This window comes from Parasteatoda tepidariorum, chromosome 8 (genome assembly GCF_043381705.1).
Source record: "Parasteatoda tepidariorum isolate YZ-2023 chromosome 8, CAS_Ptep_4.0, whole genome shotgun sequence".
Taxonomy (NCBI): domain Eukaryota; kingdom Metazoa; phylum Arthropoda; class Arachnida; order Araneae; family Theridiidae; genus Parasteatoda; species Parasteatoda tepidariorum.
This window is the reverse complement of record NC_092211.1, coordinates 84,040,819-84,061,059: the sequence shown is the minus strand read 5'-3', so window position 1 is coordinate 84,061,059 and position 20,241 is coordinate 84,040,819. Positions and strand designations below refer to the sequence as shown.

Below are 20,241 nucleotides of genomic sequence, written 5' to 3'. Positions count from 1 at the left end.
GCGTAACGACTGCGGCCAACCTGTGTGTGGATCATCTTCCACGCTTTCGCGCTGTCTCAAAAGCGTTTAAACCATTCAAAAGTTCTGGAGCGACATAATGCTTCCTCGCCGTAAACTTCTTTAAATCATTTGTAGGTTTCTGCAGCTGTCTTGCCCAATTTGAAGCAACATTTAATGTTTATTCTTGCTCTATTTTCACTTCGACAATAGGAATTTAAGAGCTACGTTTTAATGCGCCTTTCTACGAGAACCACTTACTTCAGTATGGTGCCGATTGCACTGCACATGCGCAAGAAAGCACTCTTCAATATGCAATCATTAGCGCCATCTTCCGGCTTTTCGTTCTCCTACAGTTACGTCAGTCCTGGAAATTAATAGCCGGACCTTGTAGAAGAGTCATAATAGCACTATATAACAGAAAAATAAAAAAGTAAAAAAGGACAAATTAGGACATATTTTTTATTTGGAATATTAGGACAACTTCAATCCTCACAAATTTTTTTTAGAAGATTAGTTCTAAAATTATCAGATATTGTACCTACTGCAATATTTACAAAACTATCTCTTCTAAGTTCCAAGGTGCTCTTCTTTAAGATGCTCATAGAAATAGCAAAATCAAAATAAGAAATTTCTTTGAGGATGAAAAAATATATTAATTTGTATAAAACAGTTTCTAGGAAAAACATTTTTAAAGACAGTAAAAACCATGATAAATAGCGGTATAAACTTCACGTGGTATATATACCATACTAAACCTATATTTCATGTCAATTATCACAAGAGCTAATTCAAGTAAATACAAAATTACAAAATTCACAAAACAACTATTAAAGCCGACCTAATTTGTACAGAATAGCATGTTTCACAAAACTGTCTTTAAAGACCAATTCAATTCAAAGCAATTATTATGTTAATAAAATTAACGCTTTAGTTAAAAATTTGAAATTATAAAGTCAAAAGAATTTGAAATCATAAATTTGCAACATACTTTTAATTACAGACCAAGCTTTTATAGGCAAAAAAAAAATTTTTTTTTATTAAAACAAACATTTGACAAAAATAAAGCAAAAAATACATGCTCTTAATAAATGCAAATTTTCCAAACACCAATAATTATGACAATGTAAATTTGTTAAATGAGCATTGATTATATAGTGCATTACATGCATTGCTACTATTAATTTGAATAGGAGATACTCGCGAAACTTATTATATGACTAAATTACCTTATACTACTACCCCAAAATTTGAGATATTTCCGTATCCGTGATGGGCTATCTAGAATCGCCAAAATGCCTAATAGATCTCAAATTTATGAATTAGGTCAGGAAATGAAGAGCCTTTTAATATTATAAGAGAAAATGTAAAAGTTTACCCTAACAAAAAGTTTAAAAGAAAATAGTAAGATTCTTGCGTTTTGTAAGACTATATAAAAACTAGGAAAAATAAATATTTCTTTAAAGATTTAATTAAAGCGTAATATAAGAATTTAATTATGTGTAAGTTTTTGACACTTGATTGAAAACATTAAATTTTTTAATGTTTGGTGATTAACATCTATAGCAAAACACTGTCAGTAAATTCTTAACAGACTTAAGTAAATAAGAAAGGATTATAATTTAATTACTTACCAGCTACCTGGAGTACCCAACCTTTGTAGTATCCAGGCAATGGATAATTTCTCCTTCTACTTTTTTTATCGTCAACAACATCATCCAACGTTAAGATTTTGCCCTGTTTCCTCAACAGAGACTCAGGGGTATCATCTTGTGATGGGCTCCAGAAGATATCAAAATCGAATGGACACCTAAAATCTTTAATAAAATCTACAGGAACAACAGATGTTTGTTTATCGCAGCAGAATTTTACCAGAGCGAACATTTTAATCATAAAAGTGTAACGAAAAGATTCAATTTGTAAATTAGCGCCTAAACGAAAAGCGTGAATAATAAACTTACCTTCACTTCACTTCGCTTAAGAGTTAAAATGGATTACGATCCAAAATTCTATACCCCCCAGGGGCACACCCTTGTGTGACGGGTACGGCGCACCCGGGGCNTCAACAAAACTTTTGACCAGTTGTTATTCTTAAATGATCAGACATCGTCGAGATCGAATTAATTTCTGATGTTTAAAAACTGCTGAAAAATTTATATTAACAACATTTTTTTTATTATCAAATGGAGATTAACTTTATTTGATACTAAAAAAAGTCGAACTGTGGACTGATTGTAAACACACGATTCCCAGTTGGACACCTAAAGTTTGTCATCACTGGCTGTGGTCAATGAGTGGATTGATGACCACTTTGATCAGCCTGCTTATGAACCGAGAGTGCACGGTATCGGTCCTCGTTAAATGTTCGACTTCCAGCGCAGATCGTCAGGCTACCAAAGTGGAGGAACCATCTCCTCTGAAAAGGATCAAAATTGCGATGGTATGTCTCCGGATCATATTTGAGGATGTTCCCCAGACCGTCGCCAACAGCCAATTGTGCATAAATACCCTATGACAGTATAGTGATAAGCTCATACAATCTCTACACATAATAAAAAATTAAAGAATTATCATTTATCTAATCTTATAATAATATAAATGAACAAATCAAACTTTTTTCCTTCAACGTATTTTATGATAGCAACAATACGGACAAAAGTAATCAAATATTTGTTACAATAAATCAGAGTTTTTAAAAAAGTAAATTTCCATTTAAAACAGAAAGTGTTTAAAATTTACTCTTATAACTAAATATTTAATTAATATGTAGCTTTTTAAATAACATTTTATATCATTTAAATATTTAACTTTTTAAATAATAATAAAAAATTTCTTCAAAATTAAGTTGTGAGAGTAGGTTAATAAGAATTAAAAGGCTAAGAGTGATGATCGTGTCTGGATCACCAATGTGGGAGTACACCACCAATAATGTCTACCATCTTCTGTCAAAAGGCAGCTTCAGATCGAATTAAGTAGACATTGACTATCACTGGTAACAGTGATAGTCAATGGGAATTGAANTTCCTTAGAAAGAATTATCATTTTGGATGATTATGATGTATGTATATATATTTTGAATTACTACTTTGTAAATATCTATGTTAAATGTTTTTTAAGAAGACAGTCAGATTCGTTTGGTGTAATTTGTTTTTGACGGAGCATTTAAGATTTTTTCTTTGCCTTATATAATCTTCCTTAGAAAGAATTATCATTTTGGATGATTATGATGTATGTATATATATACTCCCAAACCGACTTTTGCGAGGCCATATACCCACCCTTTTATTCAATAACGACGTGCATGTTTTAGATATATATGAATTTAAACAAAGTGGGGTCCCTTGACATAATTACTTGTTTAGCATATAAGTTAACATAAATATTCTAGTTTAACCGGTGTTTAAGCAGACGGCGCATCGGTAATATTTTTATTTAATTAAATGTGCATTTATTTCAATGATTTAAAAAAAAAAATTCTCATAGTTTTTAGCATTTGCTTATTGTTACAACATTCATTAGCTAGCTAGTATGTTTAATTAAGGTTTATAAACCTTTGTTAAGCAAGCAGAAGGACATGTATATTTATTTACGTTGCACTAGATTTGCACAATAGGTTATTGGTGACGGTTTGGGAAACATTCCTAAGAAAGATCCGAAGACATCATACATACTTCACAGACTGTTTTACAGGGAGGACATATTCACAAACCATCCATCAGTTCGCTGATCGTATTTTTTGCCTTGAATCAGATCAATCTCCGATTTGTACTCGCAGAGATATTCATTTGTCATAGGAACTTGGAGGATTTTGTTACCCCGACCGATTTAGCTTGCACCACTCACTATTTTGTGCACGGGTAGTCTTCGATCGGTGGGAATCGAAGTCACTACCCCCCGAACTTGGACAAAACGCCCTACCAGCCAGACTATTCCGGCCAAAGGATAGATAGAACAGAACAGATACAGAGAAGGATATCACGGAGAACAACTGGGTCTGAGCTTGCTACCTCGACGATATGCCCAGCATTTGGAGGGCGATACCGCTCGGCTACGGAAATCCCTGATTTTTAATACATCAAGCTGTAAAAGGGGAACAACTAATCTTCACTTAAGCGTTAAACATTGTTTTGGTTTTGCGATTCGAGCTATTTAATTCTTTCTTTGACGCTGATTTGCAATTTTAATTCATCTTCTTTCATTGTTAATTGTTATTTTTTAATCGCTTTTAATTGTTATTGTTTAATCCTGGTTAATTGTTTTTTCTTAATATTTTTGTTAATTTTTTATTCGGATTTTGTTAGTTTTTTATTGTTTTCTCTACTGTTATTTTGCTTGACTATATTTTATACATGGCTCCACCTAGAAGTAAAAGGTATAAAAGCTATTTATGCAGTTCTGCGAATATTCCAAAAACAACTGATTGGAGATATACTAAGCAACTGAATTGCGTGACAACATTGAATATACTAAGCAACTGAATTGCGTGACAACATCGAATGATGATTGATGCTGTTGCGCTGAATGAATCAGATAGAATGTCTTCATTTAGTGCTAATTATGAATCTGATGGACTTTCTTTCTCTGATAATGAATCACTTCCAAGTGATTCAGAAGAGACCTCAATCAACAATGCCAACCAAGTTGATATAACTTTAAATGCCATTGTAAACAGTGCCTCCAAATGTTCAAAATTTTAAGCCTTATTAATGTGTCTCCACTATGCAATTAGGCATGATTTGACCAATAATGCTATTGTGGACCTCATTGAACTTGTTAATCAAATTAACGGATCTCAGATTTTCCCTCCTAGTATGTTTCTCTTAAGAAAACTTTTTTCTTTAAATTTGCCATATAGATTTCATTTTTATTACAAAAATTGCTTAACATATATTGCAGTATCTATCAATGATAATACCCATAGAATTTGTGATGTGTGCTCCGAAATTTTTTCCACAAAATCATTAAATGATGGTAACTTTTGTTTGACTATACCAGTGGCCCCTCAATTGAAACAGCTCCTTGATTCTAGAAATCAAGAAGAAAAGTTTCCTAAATTCCAAGAATCTGAAGATGGAGTCTTATCTCATTTGAATGATGGATCTGGATTTCAAAAATTAGTTGAAAATGGGATTTACCGAGATGGCGATTTATCAGTAACTTTTAGTACTGATGGATCGGCAGTTTACAAATCTTGTAAAAACACCTTGTGGCCCATTCAATTTCATTTAAATGAGTTACCTTTAAATGAAAGGTTTGATGGGTGTAACACCATGCTCGCCGGTCTCTGGTTCGGCAGAAAAGTACCAATTATGTCCACCTATTTCACATCTTTTATTAAAGAAGCCATTGGAGGAAGGAGTTTCAATTGCTGGCATTACAAGAAGAGTGATTTTCACTTCTTGTGTTGCGGATTCCGTGGCCAAAGCTGCGTTACAAAATATCAAACAGTTCAATGGCAAATATGGTTGTCCATATTGCTATCATCCTGGAGATATAGTTGAAAGCAGTCAACTGAAATATACCTTTGGCACCTTTTATGAACGAAGAAATTCAAACCAAATGAAGAAAGATATGATTGCAGCTGGGCAATCGGGAGAAATCGTTAAAGGTGTCAGTAGTTAGAAAAAGCCGATTCTGCGATACAGGCGGTGGAGTTGTGTTGTTTCCCTCCTGCTGCTGAGGTGAGTTGAGTTGTTCATCTCCTGTTTTAGTTTCGGCTATTTTAGCTTCCGGTGGCAACACCTAAATTAGTTTCGATTTCAAATAGTAGCATGTCACCTATTTCTGCCCGCTTGAATTTTTTATTTTAGTTTTGATTTCAGTATTATTTAGTATAGTATGGCAACACTCATTAATTTAGATTTGTTATTTAAAGATGGCAACACTCAATCTGTTTACAAAATGAGCAGGCGGCGCAGTTTCGATTTCCAAACGAATTCATTCGATAATAGTGGTTCCATCTAGTGATTAAAATAATTACTAATTTTTGCACATTATAGATGCGATATACTAGTGGCGCCATCTAGGTTTAAAAGTCATAGTTATGTATAATTAAAAATAATAAATGTTTAAAAATACTATTTGGCAATAAAACTATACATTTTTTTGATACAGGATTTGAACCAGCGACCTCCAGGACAAAATGCTTCCATTGAATACTGATTTGTCGAGCACGCTAACCAATATCCAATGGACGCATTCAGTACGAAAGGAAACTTAAGATTTTAAGGAAAATAAATTTCCAGCTCGCAGACGGTTATGGATAAAAACGTAGTTTCATTTTTTCTTGTTTTTGAAATGGCAACGCATAAATATTAAATTAAAATAGTTTAAACTCGTGAGATTTTTATTTATTTTGTGGCAACATTTTTATTTTTTGAATGGCAACGCTTCGCTTTTGTAAGATGACGTTATCTGATCAAGTATTATCTTGTTTTATTCTGCAGGCTCTTACAAAAACAGTCACCGTTTGTTACTGTATGACGTTTTTCTTCACTTCTCTTCACGTTTTAAATATACTTGTAGTTTAATGCTATTTTCTGATTGGCTGGCTGCTTTTTAATATATGGTTTGCAATATTTTGCTACCTTCTTGCTTATTTCTGCCCGCTTGAATGGCTGATTTTAGTTTCGGTGTTAATTTTAGTATTGTTTTTTAACGGTGGCAACACTCAATTCTTTAAATGTATTATCTTAGAATGGTAACATTTAATTCGGTTTTCAAAATATTCAGGCGGCGCAGTTTCAAAACATATCCATTCGATGCTCATGGTCCCATCTAGTGATTCAAATATCTATTAATTTTTTTATACCATGAAGGTGTGATACTGATGGTGCCATCTAGATATAAAAGTAACAACTAATTACATAATTGAGAATAACAAATGTTGAAAAAATAAATATTTGATAATAAAATTATATATATTTCGACATAAGATTCGAACCCACGACCTCCAAAACAAAATGCTTACATAGCATATTGATTTGTTAGCGACGGTAAGCAGTATGCTATGGACGCATGAAAATAAAAGCAAGACATCTATATAACATAATTTTTAAGTAACTCTAAGTATCGAAAATTGCGAGAAATAAATAAGAGGCATTATTATAAAATGTATGCAGGTATTTTGTTTATTCATTTGATAACATCATAATACTATAATTTCATTTTGGGACAATTACACTAATATTTTATAATTTCTGAAGATTTGTTCTAAATAAATAATACACACATAGAACACTTGATACAGTATTTATTCAGAAGACAGCATTCAATACAAAACATCATCACATTGCAACAACTTCTTAATATATTCTAGATAGTTAAATTTTTTTTATTGAATATATTAAATTACATTAAATTGAATCTTCGGTAGAGTCTAAATCCAACAAAGACCAATGGCCATGTGCAAGAGTGGTAATGCCGTCACGATTGATAAATCTTTTATCATCTTTAAAAGATAAAGCTAATTTGTTTTGCTTAACTGATTGTATCTGATGAAATTTAGATCGAATTAAATTCACATCAACATATTTTAACTGCTGATTAAAAAGATATGATTTGTAATCCTCAAATGTGATTTTATTTTATAACGTTTGCTTTTTGACACCCTTTAATCTTTTTTCAATTTTTGCGTTAGTTTTGTAAGAATACATCTTTGATTTCAATCCGATGAATTCTATCATTATCTCTCCTTTATTTTCATTTTCCCGACAACTTTTTTGTTTACGCGAGGAATCTGATAGATATTATTTTCATCGTAGTCGGAAGTGTCGTATAAATTTAAATTATCTTTCATGTCTCTGTAAAAATCTTCGGTTTGTACTTCGTATATCAGAGAGTCGGTATCGGTATACATAAGTCGAATATTTGATCCATAAGTTTTTTTCATTATTTCGTAGTGGAAGCTATACATTAATATTTTTGATACATCTAGAATCGTCATGCCTACTTGAATTGGTTTATAAAAGGAGATTTTGGTTTTTTTCATGTGAACTGCCATTAAATTTTCTGAAAAAATAGTACGCCGATCAAAATTCGGCTTGGCAATTAGTTTTCGGGCTTGTACTTCAGAAGAGCATAAACGAATATCGACTCTACGCCTTATATTCTCCATGGTTTTTCCAAATATGCTGTTATTCATTAGTTTATAAAAATCCTTATGAAATTCTGTCTTAGATTCTGTTCTTAACTTTGTATTAAAATCTATATAGCTTTGAAGCCACGGGGATTGATTAAATTTTAAAACGCGATGAATTTTTTTTTTAGTACATACTAAACCTAATTTTAAATAAAGCTTTTAATTTGAATAATATATTTTGTTTTTGATTCCAAGGTGGTTAAAAGTCGGGACTCCCTGCAAGTGGGAGGGGGTTTATTTTCGGGAGCAAGAGGAAAGTCTGAGTGACTATCATGTAAATGAAAAGGATACTCAAGGTCTACTTCTAAGATATATCCTACATCTGAGTTATCCGGTATCGTTTGTACGTCTAAATTCGTATCACTCCAAGCAAAGTTTTTTAATGGTAAATATTGACTCATCGCGTATCCGTACAAGTTCTTAGCGTCCAGGTAAATTAAATATTTTGATATATCATCAGGGTTAAAATTAGGCATATATTTATTGTTGGCAGTAGAGTACCGATTGCAGCATTGACTTATCCCCCCTCTCACGCCCTTTTCAATAAATAACATTATTTCGTAATCGGAGAACAATTCTATTGTTATTTGGGTATAATATAACATGGCATCCCAAGACAGGGCGGGAGATGTATAATACCAACAGGGGTCTAACCTGTATGTTTCCAAGCAAATGTCTCTAAACGATTCGAAAACATCAGCTAACAAAATAACATCTGTTTTTCATAGAGATCGCAATAATCTCCAAAAGTTTGAAGTTTGAGAAACATTTACAGCATGCTTATAATCTTCGACGCTAATTTCCTCTTCATTTAGTTCATTATAGAAATGATCGCGAGTAGGTAAACACTTTTCATTGCATTTTTTGAAATCGTCAAAATAATCGTATGGGAATACTCCTTTTCTTAGGAGTAAGTCTATTTTATCACTTGGAAAGTTGTTTTCCATATGCTTAAATTTATCTTTACTTAAATTAGAAATCAATTTATCGAGACCGGTGGACATAAATTTAAAAGAATCTGAAAAGCGGATTTCAAATGTATTACATATTTTTTTCGAAAATGAGATATATTTTTCCTCATTATTAGGAATTAGGAAAATCGGCTTATCGTCATAGCCTAGTTCTTTTACAAAAATATGAGCATCATATCCGGACAAGTTATGAAAAAAAATAGGCAAGAACTTTGGAGTTCTCATTAACAAGTTGCAGGCATTACAACATGCACCATTAAATTTTTCTGTAACATGGTTATGATCGCGAACTTTATAATTTTTATCTGAAAACGAGATTTTACATACGTAACATTTATCAGCACTTTCAAATTGCATTTGCTCGGCCATATTTAATGGTTTTGGACTATTATAAATTTGCTCTATTTTCTGTGCCTCATTTTTAATCATTTGAATAAACATTTTAGGGGCATCCTCATCTCTATAAATGACAGGGGCTTGATAATATTGTATATCACAAGCGATGTAATAGGAAAAACTAACAGGTACATGTTTTTGATATGGTTTTGTGAAGGATGATTTGGGGTTTGGACAACAACTATCTATTTTTACTGCGACGGCCTCAAAATCTGCTTATGCAACAAACGGAATTTTTAATGCGTGTTGAAAATGTTTATATTTTAAAAACCTACCTTCTTCGCTTGGCATTACCACTCTTGCTGGGCTTTTATCATCACAAATTTCTTTACGCAAGAAAAGTTTATCCTTTGACTGAAAGCTACTCAAACACCTCCGACATATATGCGTTTTATGTTGGTGGTTAGAGAGTTGTCGGGATAGCAGACGCGATAAGTTTTTTATCCAGCAAAAATGTCCGATGTTTTCGTTTAGTGACACATATAAAAGGTCAATGTGGCGATTACATATTTCTCCGCTGACTAAAAGAGGAAATATTTTTAAGTCTTTTTATATTCTCCATGGTNCCACAATTCGTTTAGGAAGTTCAACGAATGTAGACCCTCTTAGGGGGGCATAACGATTCGTCCGAACTTCTTGTCTCAATATTTCATCAAGGCTCCATCCGGAATCCTTTTCCTCAAAATCCTCACTTTCTTTAACAATTTTGTCTGACATGGCGTTGTATTGTAAGTCTAAGTCTGTTGTTTCAAACACCTCCTTGTTAGACGTTTTGAATTCTACATTTTTTATCTTCTTGCCTGAATCTGTTTCTTTGGAATAAATGGTGTGCAACCATATGCTAACTTTTAAAGCCCGATAAATTTCAAGCTCGGTTTTAAATATATTCAAAGTTTCTTCTTTTTTTAAAACTAAGAATTCCTTAATTCCCAAGGAATTTTCCTCATTTGGGAGATCAAAAGTCTTATAGGCCCTATTAAAAGCACTTCTTGATGGATCCGATTTTTTCAGAGATTTTGAGGGTCTGGCAGATGTTGAGGGTTCGGTAGAACTTCTCCGCCTTGTTGGTTGTTCAGCGCCACAATCTTTTTTCTAGACTCACTGTCATCATCATCATCAGCGCGCTTTCTTTTCTGCTTTTCCATTTTTCTTTTACAACTTCCATTATTTAGATGCTGCCGTAGGTTATCTTTTCTAGTAAATGAAGTGTTGCATAGCTCACACGCAAATTTTTCGGACGAATGCACAGATTCTGTATGCCTACCTGCAACATAGTTGTGGGGAGCGGTTTGTTGTTTATAATTATGCGGATATTTATTTGTTTTAGGAAATTTTTGGCATCCCTTATATGATGCGGGGTGATTTAGTGCGCAGGTTACGCATTTCAAATAAGTGCTTTCAACTCTGCCATATTTATCAGAGTGGGGGCATTCATTGGTTTTATGAAATTCGGCGCACTTAACACACCGAGAACGCATTCTGCAGTTCTCGGCGGAGTGACCGAAACGCTGACAATTGTACCATTGAACAACTGTCGGGTTTTCCCCGATAGTGTTCAATAGTTACATCAACATAACAGAGTTTTTTTATGTCATATATGGAATCCAAATTGTAGTTGGGGGATTGGTATATTTGAATCAGAAAAAGGGGGAGGGGTCTACTGTTATACTGGTTTGTCATCTTACTCACTTTGTGAGTGTTGAATCCGATTTTTTTCAGGTCCTCTTCAATTTCGAAGGTATCAATGGAAATGGGGAGGTCTCTAACAACAAACTTTCTCGGTTTTTCGTTTTTTCCTCCGAGGAGGATGTATTCATAGTTGTTATCACCGAGAAATTTAATAACGTCTCTGTAATTTTCAGAGGATGTGGGGAACAATTTTAAATTAGGCCCTGAGGCTTTGGCAACAATTTCAAAGCCAATATTATCTATTATTTTCTTCATAAATTCGGTGGGGCTTTCACCAAACCGAACTATGATTGGTTGGATCGGAGGGGGGTCGGTATCGGCCATATCAATGACGTTGCAGGCTGCCTCCTGTGGAGTTAAGACCTCATAAGTAATAGCAACCTGAACCGGGAGTGGAATAATATTGCGCGTGGCGCGTTTAAAGGTTTTTTTAGTGGGGGGTTCAACAAAATCCCTCTCAAACTGATCCTTTCTTTTTGTTATTGTTATCATGATTAATCTTATCATTATTTTCCGGAATGGAAATACTCGGAATATTGTTATCTAACATTTCAGAATCATTAAAGATTAAGGTACTATTCTCAACAATATTGGACACATGGTTAACATTATAATTACAAAAATTCTCTTGTGAGAATTGCCCATTGTTAGCATTAGAATTAAAAGCATTTATGTCAATACATTTATTAGCACCACTGATAATACGAGGACTAGTAATGTGACCACGTACCTTTTGGGTTGGATAGTTTCTAAGTTGGTAGACTTGTGCTTCCACTAAATCAATCATACATTGGTGGAGGTTGGCGTCGGAGGTGCAAGGTCTTGGATTGCTCAAGGACAACACTAATCCCTCTTCAAATTCATGGATTATTTTTGCATTCTCATCAGATTGCAGTTTTTCGTCAATTGTTTGTGCCGTAGCACTCATAGCCGAAGTTCATGATAATCAACGAGAGCGAAACTATTGAGCTCCGCCCCCTAACATAAATTCAACAGGTTGGAAATGGTCCGTGACCCGTCAAAAACCAAATGACTTGTTCTGTAGGAATTGTTTTGAAAAAAATTACATTATTAATAATTTTGAATAGGCATCTTCCTTTGTCTGAATTATTCCATTGAAATTGCCATTATCTTAAAAAAAGAATCTTTAGTACTTCGTTTAAGATATGAAACTGGAAGTGGGGATATACGTAATTTTTTGGTTGTCTCGTAGATTGTTTAGCTAAATCATCTGCTCTTTTATTATCTACTCTATTGCTGTGTGCTTTAATCCAGGAAATTTGCAAAAGCAAAAAAAAAAAGCAATTTTTTCTCTACTGAGGTCATAGCTGTATTGGATTTGCCGAAAATTCCACAAACAAATTGCAATACAGAATTACAAGATGAAGATGGAGTAGAAAATTGGACGGAATCAACTCTTTCAACAGAATATTCAGATAATATAGAGTTAACAGCTTCTGAAGACGAAGACTGAATGTCGATTACTTAAACATTGAATTATAATCGCAAATTTTTTTTATTTTTGATAACAAAAACAGTGAAATATTTCATTTCTTGTGTTAAATAATCAACGAAAAAATAATTTATTGATTCTGTTTAATTTTTATGACCGAACATTGCTTTACAAATTTTAAGTCATATTTTTTATATATTAATGAAAAATTAATGTAAAATGTTTTAAACGATTGTTATTATAGATATTACTTCGGAAATATAATTTGCTTTTAATTTTTAATATAAAATTATTATAATTTCATTGCTATATTTAATTATTTAAACGTACTATATTATTTTTTTATTGCTCGCCATATTTCAGCCGCCACTTTTTTTGNTTGGGGTATTTTTAGGGTATTTCAAAATTTCAACTATGAATTCAATTTATCTGCACATAAAAACCCCAAAATACGAATTTTATCGAAATATTAATTTTGACCACGAAACCTTGGATGCTGGCCCAACTTTGGATTTACGTCTACTAATGTTCGAAAGTTATTGAATTTTATGTGCGTTTTTTGCCAATTCCTTTTTCTTCTTTCTGCTTAACGTTACATTTTGCTTTGATGCACAAAATCTATAAAACTTACGAACTTGAAATTGTGTAGGCGTGTAGAAAAAGGTACAGGAAATACGAAATATAAAAACATAATATTCAACAAAGAATTATTAATTGTTAAACTTGTAAATTTTATAGCCTTCTAATTTTGAACCCAATCCCGAAGAAGAGGGAACTCCTGGATCAAGTAGTGGGAGAAATTTACTTTCATGGAGGACTTTTTGATGGAACTAATCTGCATTTGCGTTATATGGAGAGGAAAACCACGAAAACCTCCCACGGTCAGTCAGACAGCAAGGGTACTCTTACCTATGATCCGTCTACCACTGAGGAAATTTAACATCAGCACTTTGGTCGGTGCGAGCCGGGTGCAGAATTGGTATCAACCAGCCATCGTTGGGATTTGAACCCGATTCACCTCATTGGAAAGCGAACTCTCAATCTCCTGAGCTACCACGGCCCATTTAAATTTACTGACAGCATCGTTAAAAAATAAAAAAAACGACAGAGAAAAACTTCAATGAGCAATTTTTAATCGCCTTTATAACGTTTTCTAGGACAGAAATGACATTTCGCTCATGGGCTGCAATAGCGGCACAGCCCAAAAAATCAAGTTTTGAGAAAAGTTGGTTTAAAGTTTTCATTGCTAAGGAAAATGCATAAGAAATGCTTTAGTTTGCTTAAACGAAGATTACCTTCAAGTTGAATTATGAGTTGTGCTATTATTGCTGCTTAAAAGAATGTGTATTTTCATATTTACACATGTTCTTTGTATGATATCCTGCCGAGTCGGAAATTAACTCTCACGCAGAATGACATGTTTCCTTGTATGCCATGAATAGCGTGTCAGTTTGTCACGCAACCAAATAATTTGAGTAAGTCACCTTAAAACTATAATGGACAATAGGTGACCTCGCATTCAGATTGATTACATTTTAAATATTTGACACAAATAAACAATTTGACATTTCTATTTTTTATTTCACATAGAAATATGTATATTATCCTTTTGTATTGGACACTTAACAAAATATCACTTAAAAAATAACATTTTAAAATTTGCTTTTCAGTTTATATACCTTCACAAAATGACTATCTATTAGATACAAATTTTTTTTTACTGTTGCTAGAAAATAAAAAGAAAGGAAATTTAATTCAAATAATCTTTCGGACTGTTTTATGGCAAATAAATATTTTTATTTTTCGAGTCCTCCATATTTTGAAAAAGGTCCCTCAGATCGTTAATAACACGCTTCCTAATCAATTGCCGAAAATCGAGTGCTAGGGTGACCACATCAATCCAGCCTGTGAAGAGACCGAGAGTGTGCGATATACTGTTCTACCGTAAAATTTTGCTCTGGTCGTAGGACTATTAAAGCGGGGGAGCCATTTCTTCTGAAAAGGATCAAAAACTGTGATAGCATGTCTTCGGATCATCCTCAGGGATATGTTTCCCAGACCTTCGCGAATAGTCCTTTGTGCAGCACTAATGCGACGTAAATACAATACTAATAGTATGCCGCAAAATGTAAAAAATTGCAAAAAATTAATTTATTCTTTTAAGTTATAAATGAAAATAATTTTAAAATGATAAATTAAATTTTTTACCTAAATCGTGTTTTATTTTATTTTATTTTTTTGATTTTTTGTTGTCGTATTTATGAGTTTCCTTTCTTCTAAGCTGCATATTTCTTTGTATATATTGTATTTTCTGCCATTTTCGAAAGCTTTAGGCCTAAAGAAGTAGAAATAGTATTTACGATGTAAAGTACATCAAAAAACACTATTAATAAAAATGTACAGTGAGAATTATTGTTTACGTAAAAACAATAACAATTTAAATATCAGCTAATGCTATAGCAAGAACGTGTTTAAATATATGTATATAGAGAATGAGATAAAGAGCTTATAGTTAAGAAATTCAGGTTTTAAGTTCAAAAGGAATTATGTACGCATGCTTCTTTGATCCTTTGAAATTGTTATCTTAGGCAAATAATATGTAGTTTCCAATGTATTTTGTCACGTTAAATCGAATGAGAACAAACATAAACAATAGAATAAATAGTTTAGAAGTTATAAGGGTTATCTAAATTGGCACACATTCATGCATCCAACATATTACTATATTGTTTTGCTATTTAGACAAATAAACTGTAGTATCTTTGCTATCTGAATCGAATAAAACCAAACACGAGTGAACATGCCAATTAGCTAAGAAGTTACGAGGAGTTTTACATATAACAAGGACTTTTTTTTAAACAAAATAAAGGGGAATCAATACATTATTCGCCTAGATAACTATGTCAGATGCGTAAGTAGGTATATGTACAAAATTTCACTTTTTGTACATAAAACCCTAATAATAAGCTACGAGTCTTATCGAATCTTACATTCCGTATAAAATTATGCATCGGAAGCAATATCCCTCTTCTCTAGATATCAATATTTCAGTTTTGTTTCGTTTAAAGTTATTTCACTAGTCGCGTGTTTCAGATGTCCTTCATTATTTTTCTAATTTTACAATGCACGAGGAAAAAAACGAGACTCTTGCAATATTTTATTTTATTTTATAACCGTCGTTGAACAGCCGACCCAATTTTTGGGTTAACAATTACTAATGTTGATCTTCATAGCATTGTAATTTTGAACCCAATTCAGGAGACAAGGGAACTCCTGGATCAAGTATTGGACGATATTTGCCTCCGCGGAGGACATTTTGATGGAACTAACCGCATTTGCGTTATATGAAGAAAACCACGAGAACCTCCCAAGGTTAGCCTGATGGCTAACCCATGATCCGTCTACCACTGAGGATATTTCACGTCAGCACTGAAGTCGGTCGATGCGGAATTCGTATCGATAAGCCATCGGTGGAATTCCAACCCGGTTCACCTCATTGGAAAGCGAACTCTCTATCCCCTTAGCCATCACTGCTCCTTGCAATATTTAATCGGTTCTAGGAAAAGAAGATATGGGCATAAGGTCCCGGAAATAGGGTCCTCGGTAAAAAAAAGGTACCGCTGTAGCGAAAAATATTTGAAATGAGAAGATGAGATTGAAGCGGTTCTTTGCAGCTTCACTATGGCTGTTTTTTTGCTGTCCCGTTGTTTTAATAGTCTATTTTCTAACTTTCTTTTCACCTCAATTAAAGATAAAATATAACTATTAATAAAGTGAGAAAAAATTTCATGGTGTGTTGAGTCGTTTCAGACCCTTCTATAAAAAATTAGTTGATAAATACGTATCTCTTATAACAAAAATTTTTTTTTAAATAATCTCCCTCTTGTAAAAATTAAGAAAAAAATACGCCCGAAGCAAGATTCCTCTTTAGGGTAAACTAACCAGTGAAGGAACACTTAAGCTTCACTTGCCTCTTAAAAAATCATATTAATTTCAAAATTCGTAATTTTAGTTAAATGACAGTGTCAACATATTTGTTACTAATTGCAAATTATGTAAAAAAATTGTAGAGAACTTACATAATATTGTTTTAAAGTTTTGGAGGTTCAAATAACAAGTAGTAAGAAGACCCAGTGAAGGAACACAAAATTGCCCAGTAAAGGAACACTTAATTTTGGTTATATTTTAATGCTCCTTATGAATTCATTGGCCATACAAATATATAAAATCAAGACTATTTATGAAATTAGAATATACAAGTACTTGTAAAATACTAACTTTATTCTGTAATCATGAACTAGAAATTAAAGTGATGATAAATACAAAATAAATTTTAAAAAATCATTCTTTCTTATAATTTGACAGTCAAATCTCAATCATTGTGTCATCCGATGCTGTTTATTATCATTAGAGCCCGGATTTTGATGACCTAAAACATCTTAACTAATGCCCTTAAAAAGTGCAAAAAATGCCCTTAAAAAGGGCCAAAAATGCCCTTAAAAATGCAAAAATTGCCTCAAAAAATGCCTTAAATAAAGCAAAAATATTGAATTAAAAAAATATTTCGGTCTTTAAAATTATTATGAGTCATTTAGAAAATATAAAGCAATGCAATACTTCATTAAAGTTTAAAAAAAATGTTTTATATCCTAAAATAACAAAAAAAGGAAAATATATTGACACCAAAGTATTTTTATTTTGTATAGAAACTTTAATGGATATAGCAACTTCCATCTCATAATATTACTAAATATCAGAATTACATTGGATTATGAAATTACCCGGATGTGATCTGACTACGCTTACCTCGTCACTTACGCCCACTTCGACTAGAACTCTCTTACATCGATGGATGTCGACATTGAACAGCTAACTTGCTATTTGCGACATTGTCTTCCTCGCCCTGTAGCTTTTCAGTCTCGATCACACACAACGAAGCGTGTCCCACAGTCGACTGCTAATAGAGAGACCATCTTAATACAGCTCTTACGATCAGTATTCAAAATTCGTTGATATTAACACAGCTCTCCCAGCTTCTCACGAAAACAACAATGAATAAACTAAGGGGTATATTAACGGTTCATTGAATTCTATGATAGATAAAATTCTGGTGGAATACTGTAGCGTGTCTACTACTACAATTATTAAATGCAAATTCGCTGGTTTATAAGACATATTAACTCGGTTCTATCTTGGAGTACCTTGTGATAAATGAAAGTTGACACTGTCGATAACGCATTCCCCACAAGTGTTCATTCCATTACATTAATTTAAAAAGTAGAAATAGTTACCCCAAAATTATTGTTGGAACTGGGCAAAAATTTTTGTTAGTCTTTTTTGAACGCAAACATTCATTGAATATAGAAATTATTTCATTTATCGTAATGTTTTCACAAACTTGGCGAATTGAGATTTGAAAATTGAAAAAAAAATGAGATTTATTGTTAAGTAACCTGAANGTGCTGCAGAGATAATAACAAATTCAAGAATTTTTTAGGGAAGTCTATTTGACCAGGTAATCCAAAACATTGCTAGATGACTTTCTATTGTTTGGCAGTAAGCTATTGTTACCAATCAATCTAAAGAAAATCTTTCAAATTCTTATTTTTAATCAATATATATGAAATGTTCCTTCACTGGTTGGTTTACCCTACTTCATCAATGGTTAATTTAAACATCAACACCTTCTGCACAAAATATTATTTAAAATAATAAATAACATATTTCCCATTCAAAAATATTTAAAAATAATTCTTTCTCCTCAAAAAAAGAAATACATTCAACTGAAGTCTCCATCTCTTTACCTCAATAACGCAAAACTAGAATTATTAACTGTTAACCGTTAAAACGAATATTATTTAAAACAACGAGAGAAGCATTCAGGTTCCACAGAATGCCTGAGGTGAAATTTCCCTACAGATTTTCCCTATTGTGGTACTTTTTTTACCAGGCTCCTTTTAACCCGTAACTTTTTTTGTAGATCTTTTTTTCCGTCTACCTACTTAATCATATACAAAATTGCCCACCCGATTTAGTCGTAAAAATCTACGAAAATAAGGAGGATGCTTCTCCTTTAGCAAAATGTATTTAAGGAGATCAAAACGCAAGTTTTATTAAGACAAATACAAAGAATTGCATTCTATTTTTAATAAACAGAGCTGCTAAAATATAAATGTAATAACGCAGTCATAATTGGAAAAACTTTATTTAATTTGTATTGTAAAACAAAAACACTTTCAAAGCGAGTGTTTACATGGATGATGATTTCTCGGTTGATTTGGTTGTTCACATATTGAAATCTTGAGGTAGTTGTCTAAATGATATTTTTTTCTAGTTAAACTCTTGAGATAGTTATACTATCCTAATGAGGACATTCAAATATGTGAAATATTAAGATCTTACGGTAAAAAATGAAAAATAAAGTGTGAGTGGCTTATTGAAAGATGATGCCTAAAAGGCTTCAGTCTACGTAGCATCAAATAAAAAAGTACCATGTTTAGAAACCTGTTATAATAGAGATAAATCTTAAGCTACAATAAAATGAAAATTCGCTGTAAACGTTTTAAGCTATCAAGTTAAGCTACAATTGAATGCAAGTTTGCTGCGAATTTTGTAAGCCAAGAAGTTGAGCAAAAATGTAATGCATATTTGCTTTAAACTTTGTAAGCCATCAAGTTCAATACAATTTAAAATAATTTTGCTGTAAACTTTAGACAAGAATATCATGCAAATTTGTCGTTCAGTCGAACATAATAATGTCACGTAATAGATAGCAAGTAAAGGAAGCTAAATAGTATTACTATGTTCTAATAATTGTAGGAAAATAAAAGTCACTTATTTCTTATAAAAAAATATGCAAAACAGGTTTTAACTTTTTCCTATGTGTAATGTACATTGGTCCATTTTTGCCACTCCAAAAAAGCAATTTACGACAAATTTTAAATTATTAGCCATTTTTCAGATTTATTTCCACTTTGTTTCGCTTGTTAGTAATTTTGTATTTATTATTTTACTATGGGTAATGCCATGGTTAAAGATAACGGATAAGATCGAGAATTCGATGGTTTCAAAGCGATGGAATTTCAAAGCAAAAGCGCTTGACAGATGATTTTGGAGTAGAGAGTATCGTGAGAGAGGTCATGGTTCAGTACGGATTGTAATACGAGGGCTTAATTTACTACGGAACCATCTTCTCTGTACTACTATTATTTATCTTCTTCAGAACTGATGATTCCTGATCTGATTCTGTTTCACTCCGAGAGATGTTCTCAACCATTTCTGTATCACTTGATGGATGCTCAAGAGTATTCATTTCCCTCTCTTCGTTGGCGACAACAGCAGAATCTGCTTCAACATAAAGATTGTGGAGATTCTTGCTCAGAATCCACACACAGATGTCGAAGAAGGCAGCCAGGGCAAGGAACAGAATGGTCACGCCATGGAGCTTGTACCGGAAGTCATCCAGGTCGTAAATCCAGCAGTTTCCGGTTTTGCCACAACTTTTTTCCCACACCTGACAACTGGAATCTGTTAAAGCTCCATAGATAAGTGGATACGGGAAGAAAGCTAAACAAAAATAAAATTATATATATATA

The 20,241-nt window shown here is 32.8% G+C and overlaps 2 protein-coding genes across 2 annotated transcripts in view; both read right to left on the bottom strand.

Annotated features, from left to right (window-relative positions):
- The window catches only part of LOC122271576 (serine--tRNA ligase, mitochondrial-like), a 584,968-nt gene that overhangs the window by 162,622 nt on the left and 402,105 nt on the right, over window positions 1-20,241 (bottom strand). The gene's annotated exons all lie outside the window — the stretch shown is intronic.
- Window positions 18,836-20,241, bottom strand: part of LOC107450808 (solute carrier organic anion transporter family member 74D) — a 21,066-nt gene continuing 19,660 nt past the window's right edge. Inside the window, exon 9 of the mRNA XM_043052134.2 lies at window positions 18,836-20,212. Coding sequence (XP_042908068.1) covers window positions 19,824-20,212 — 389 coding nt within the window. The 3' untranslated portion in view covers window positions 18,836-19,823. The remainder of the gene's footprint in view (window positions 20,213-20,241) is intronic.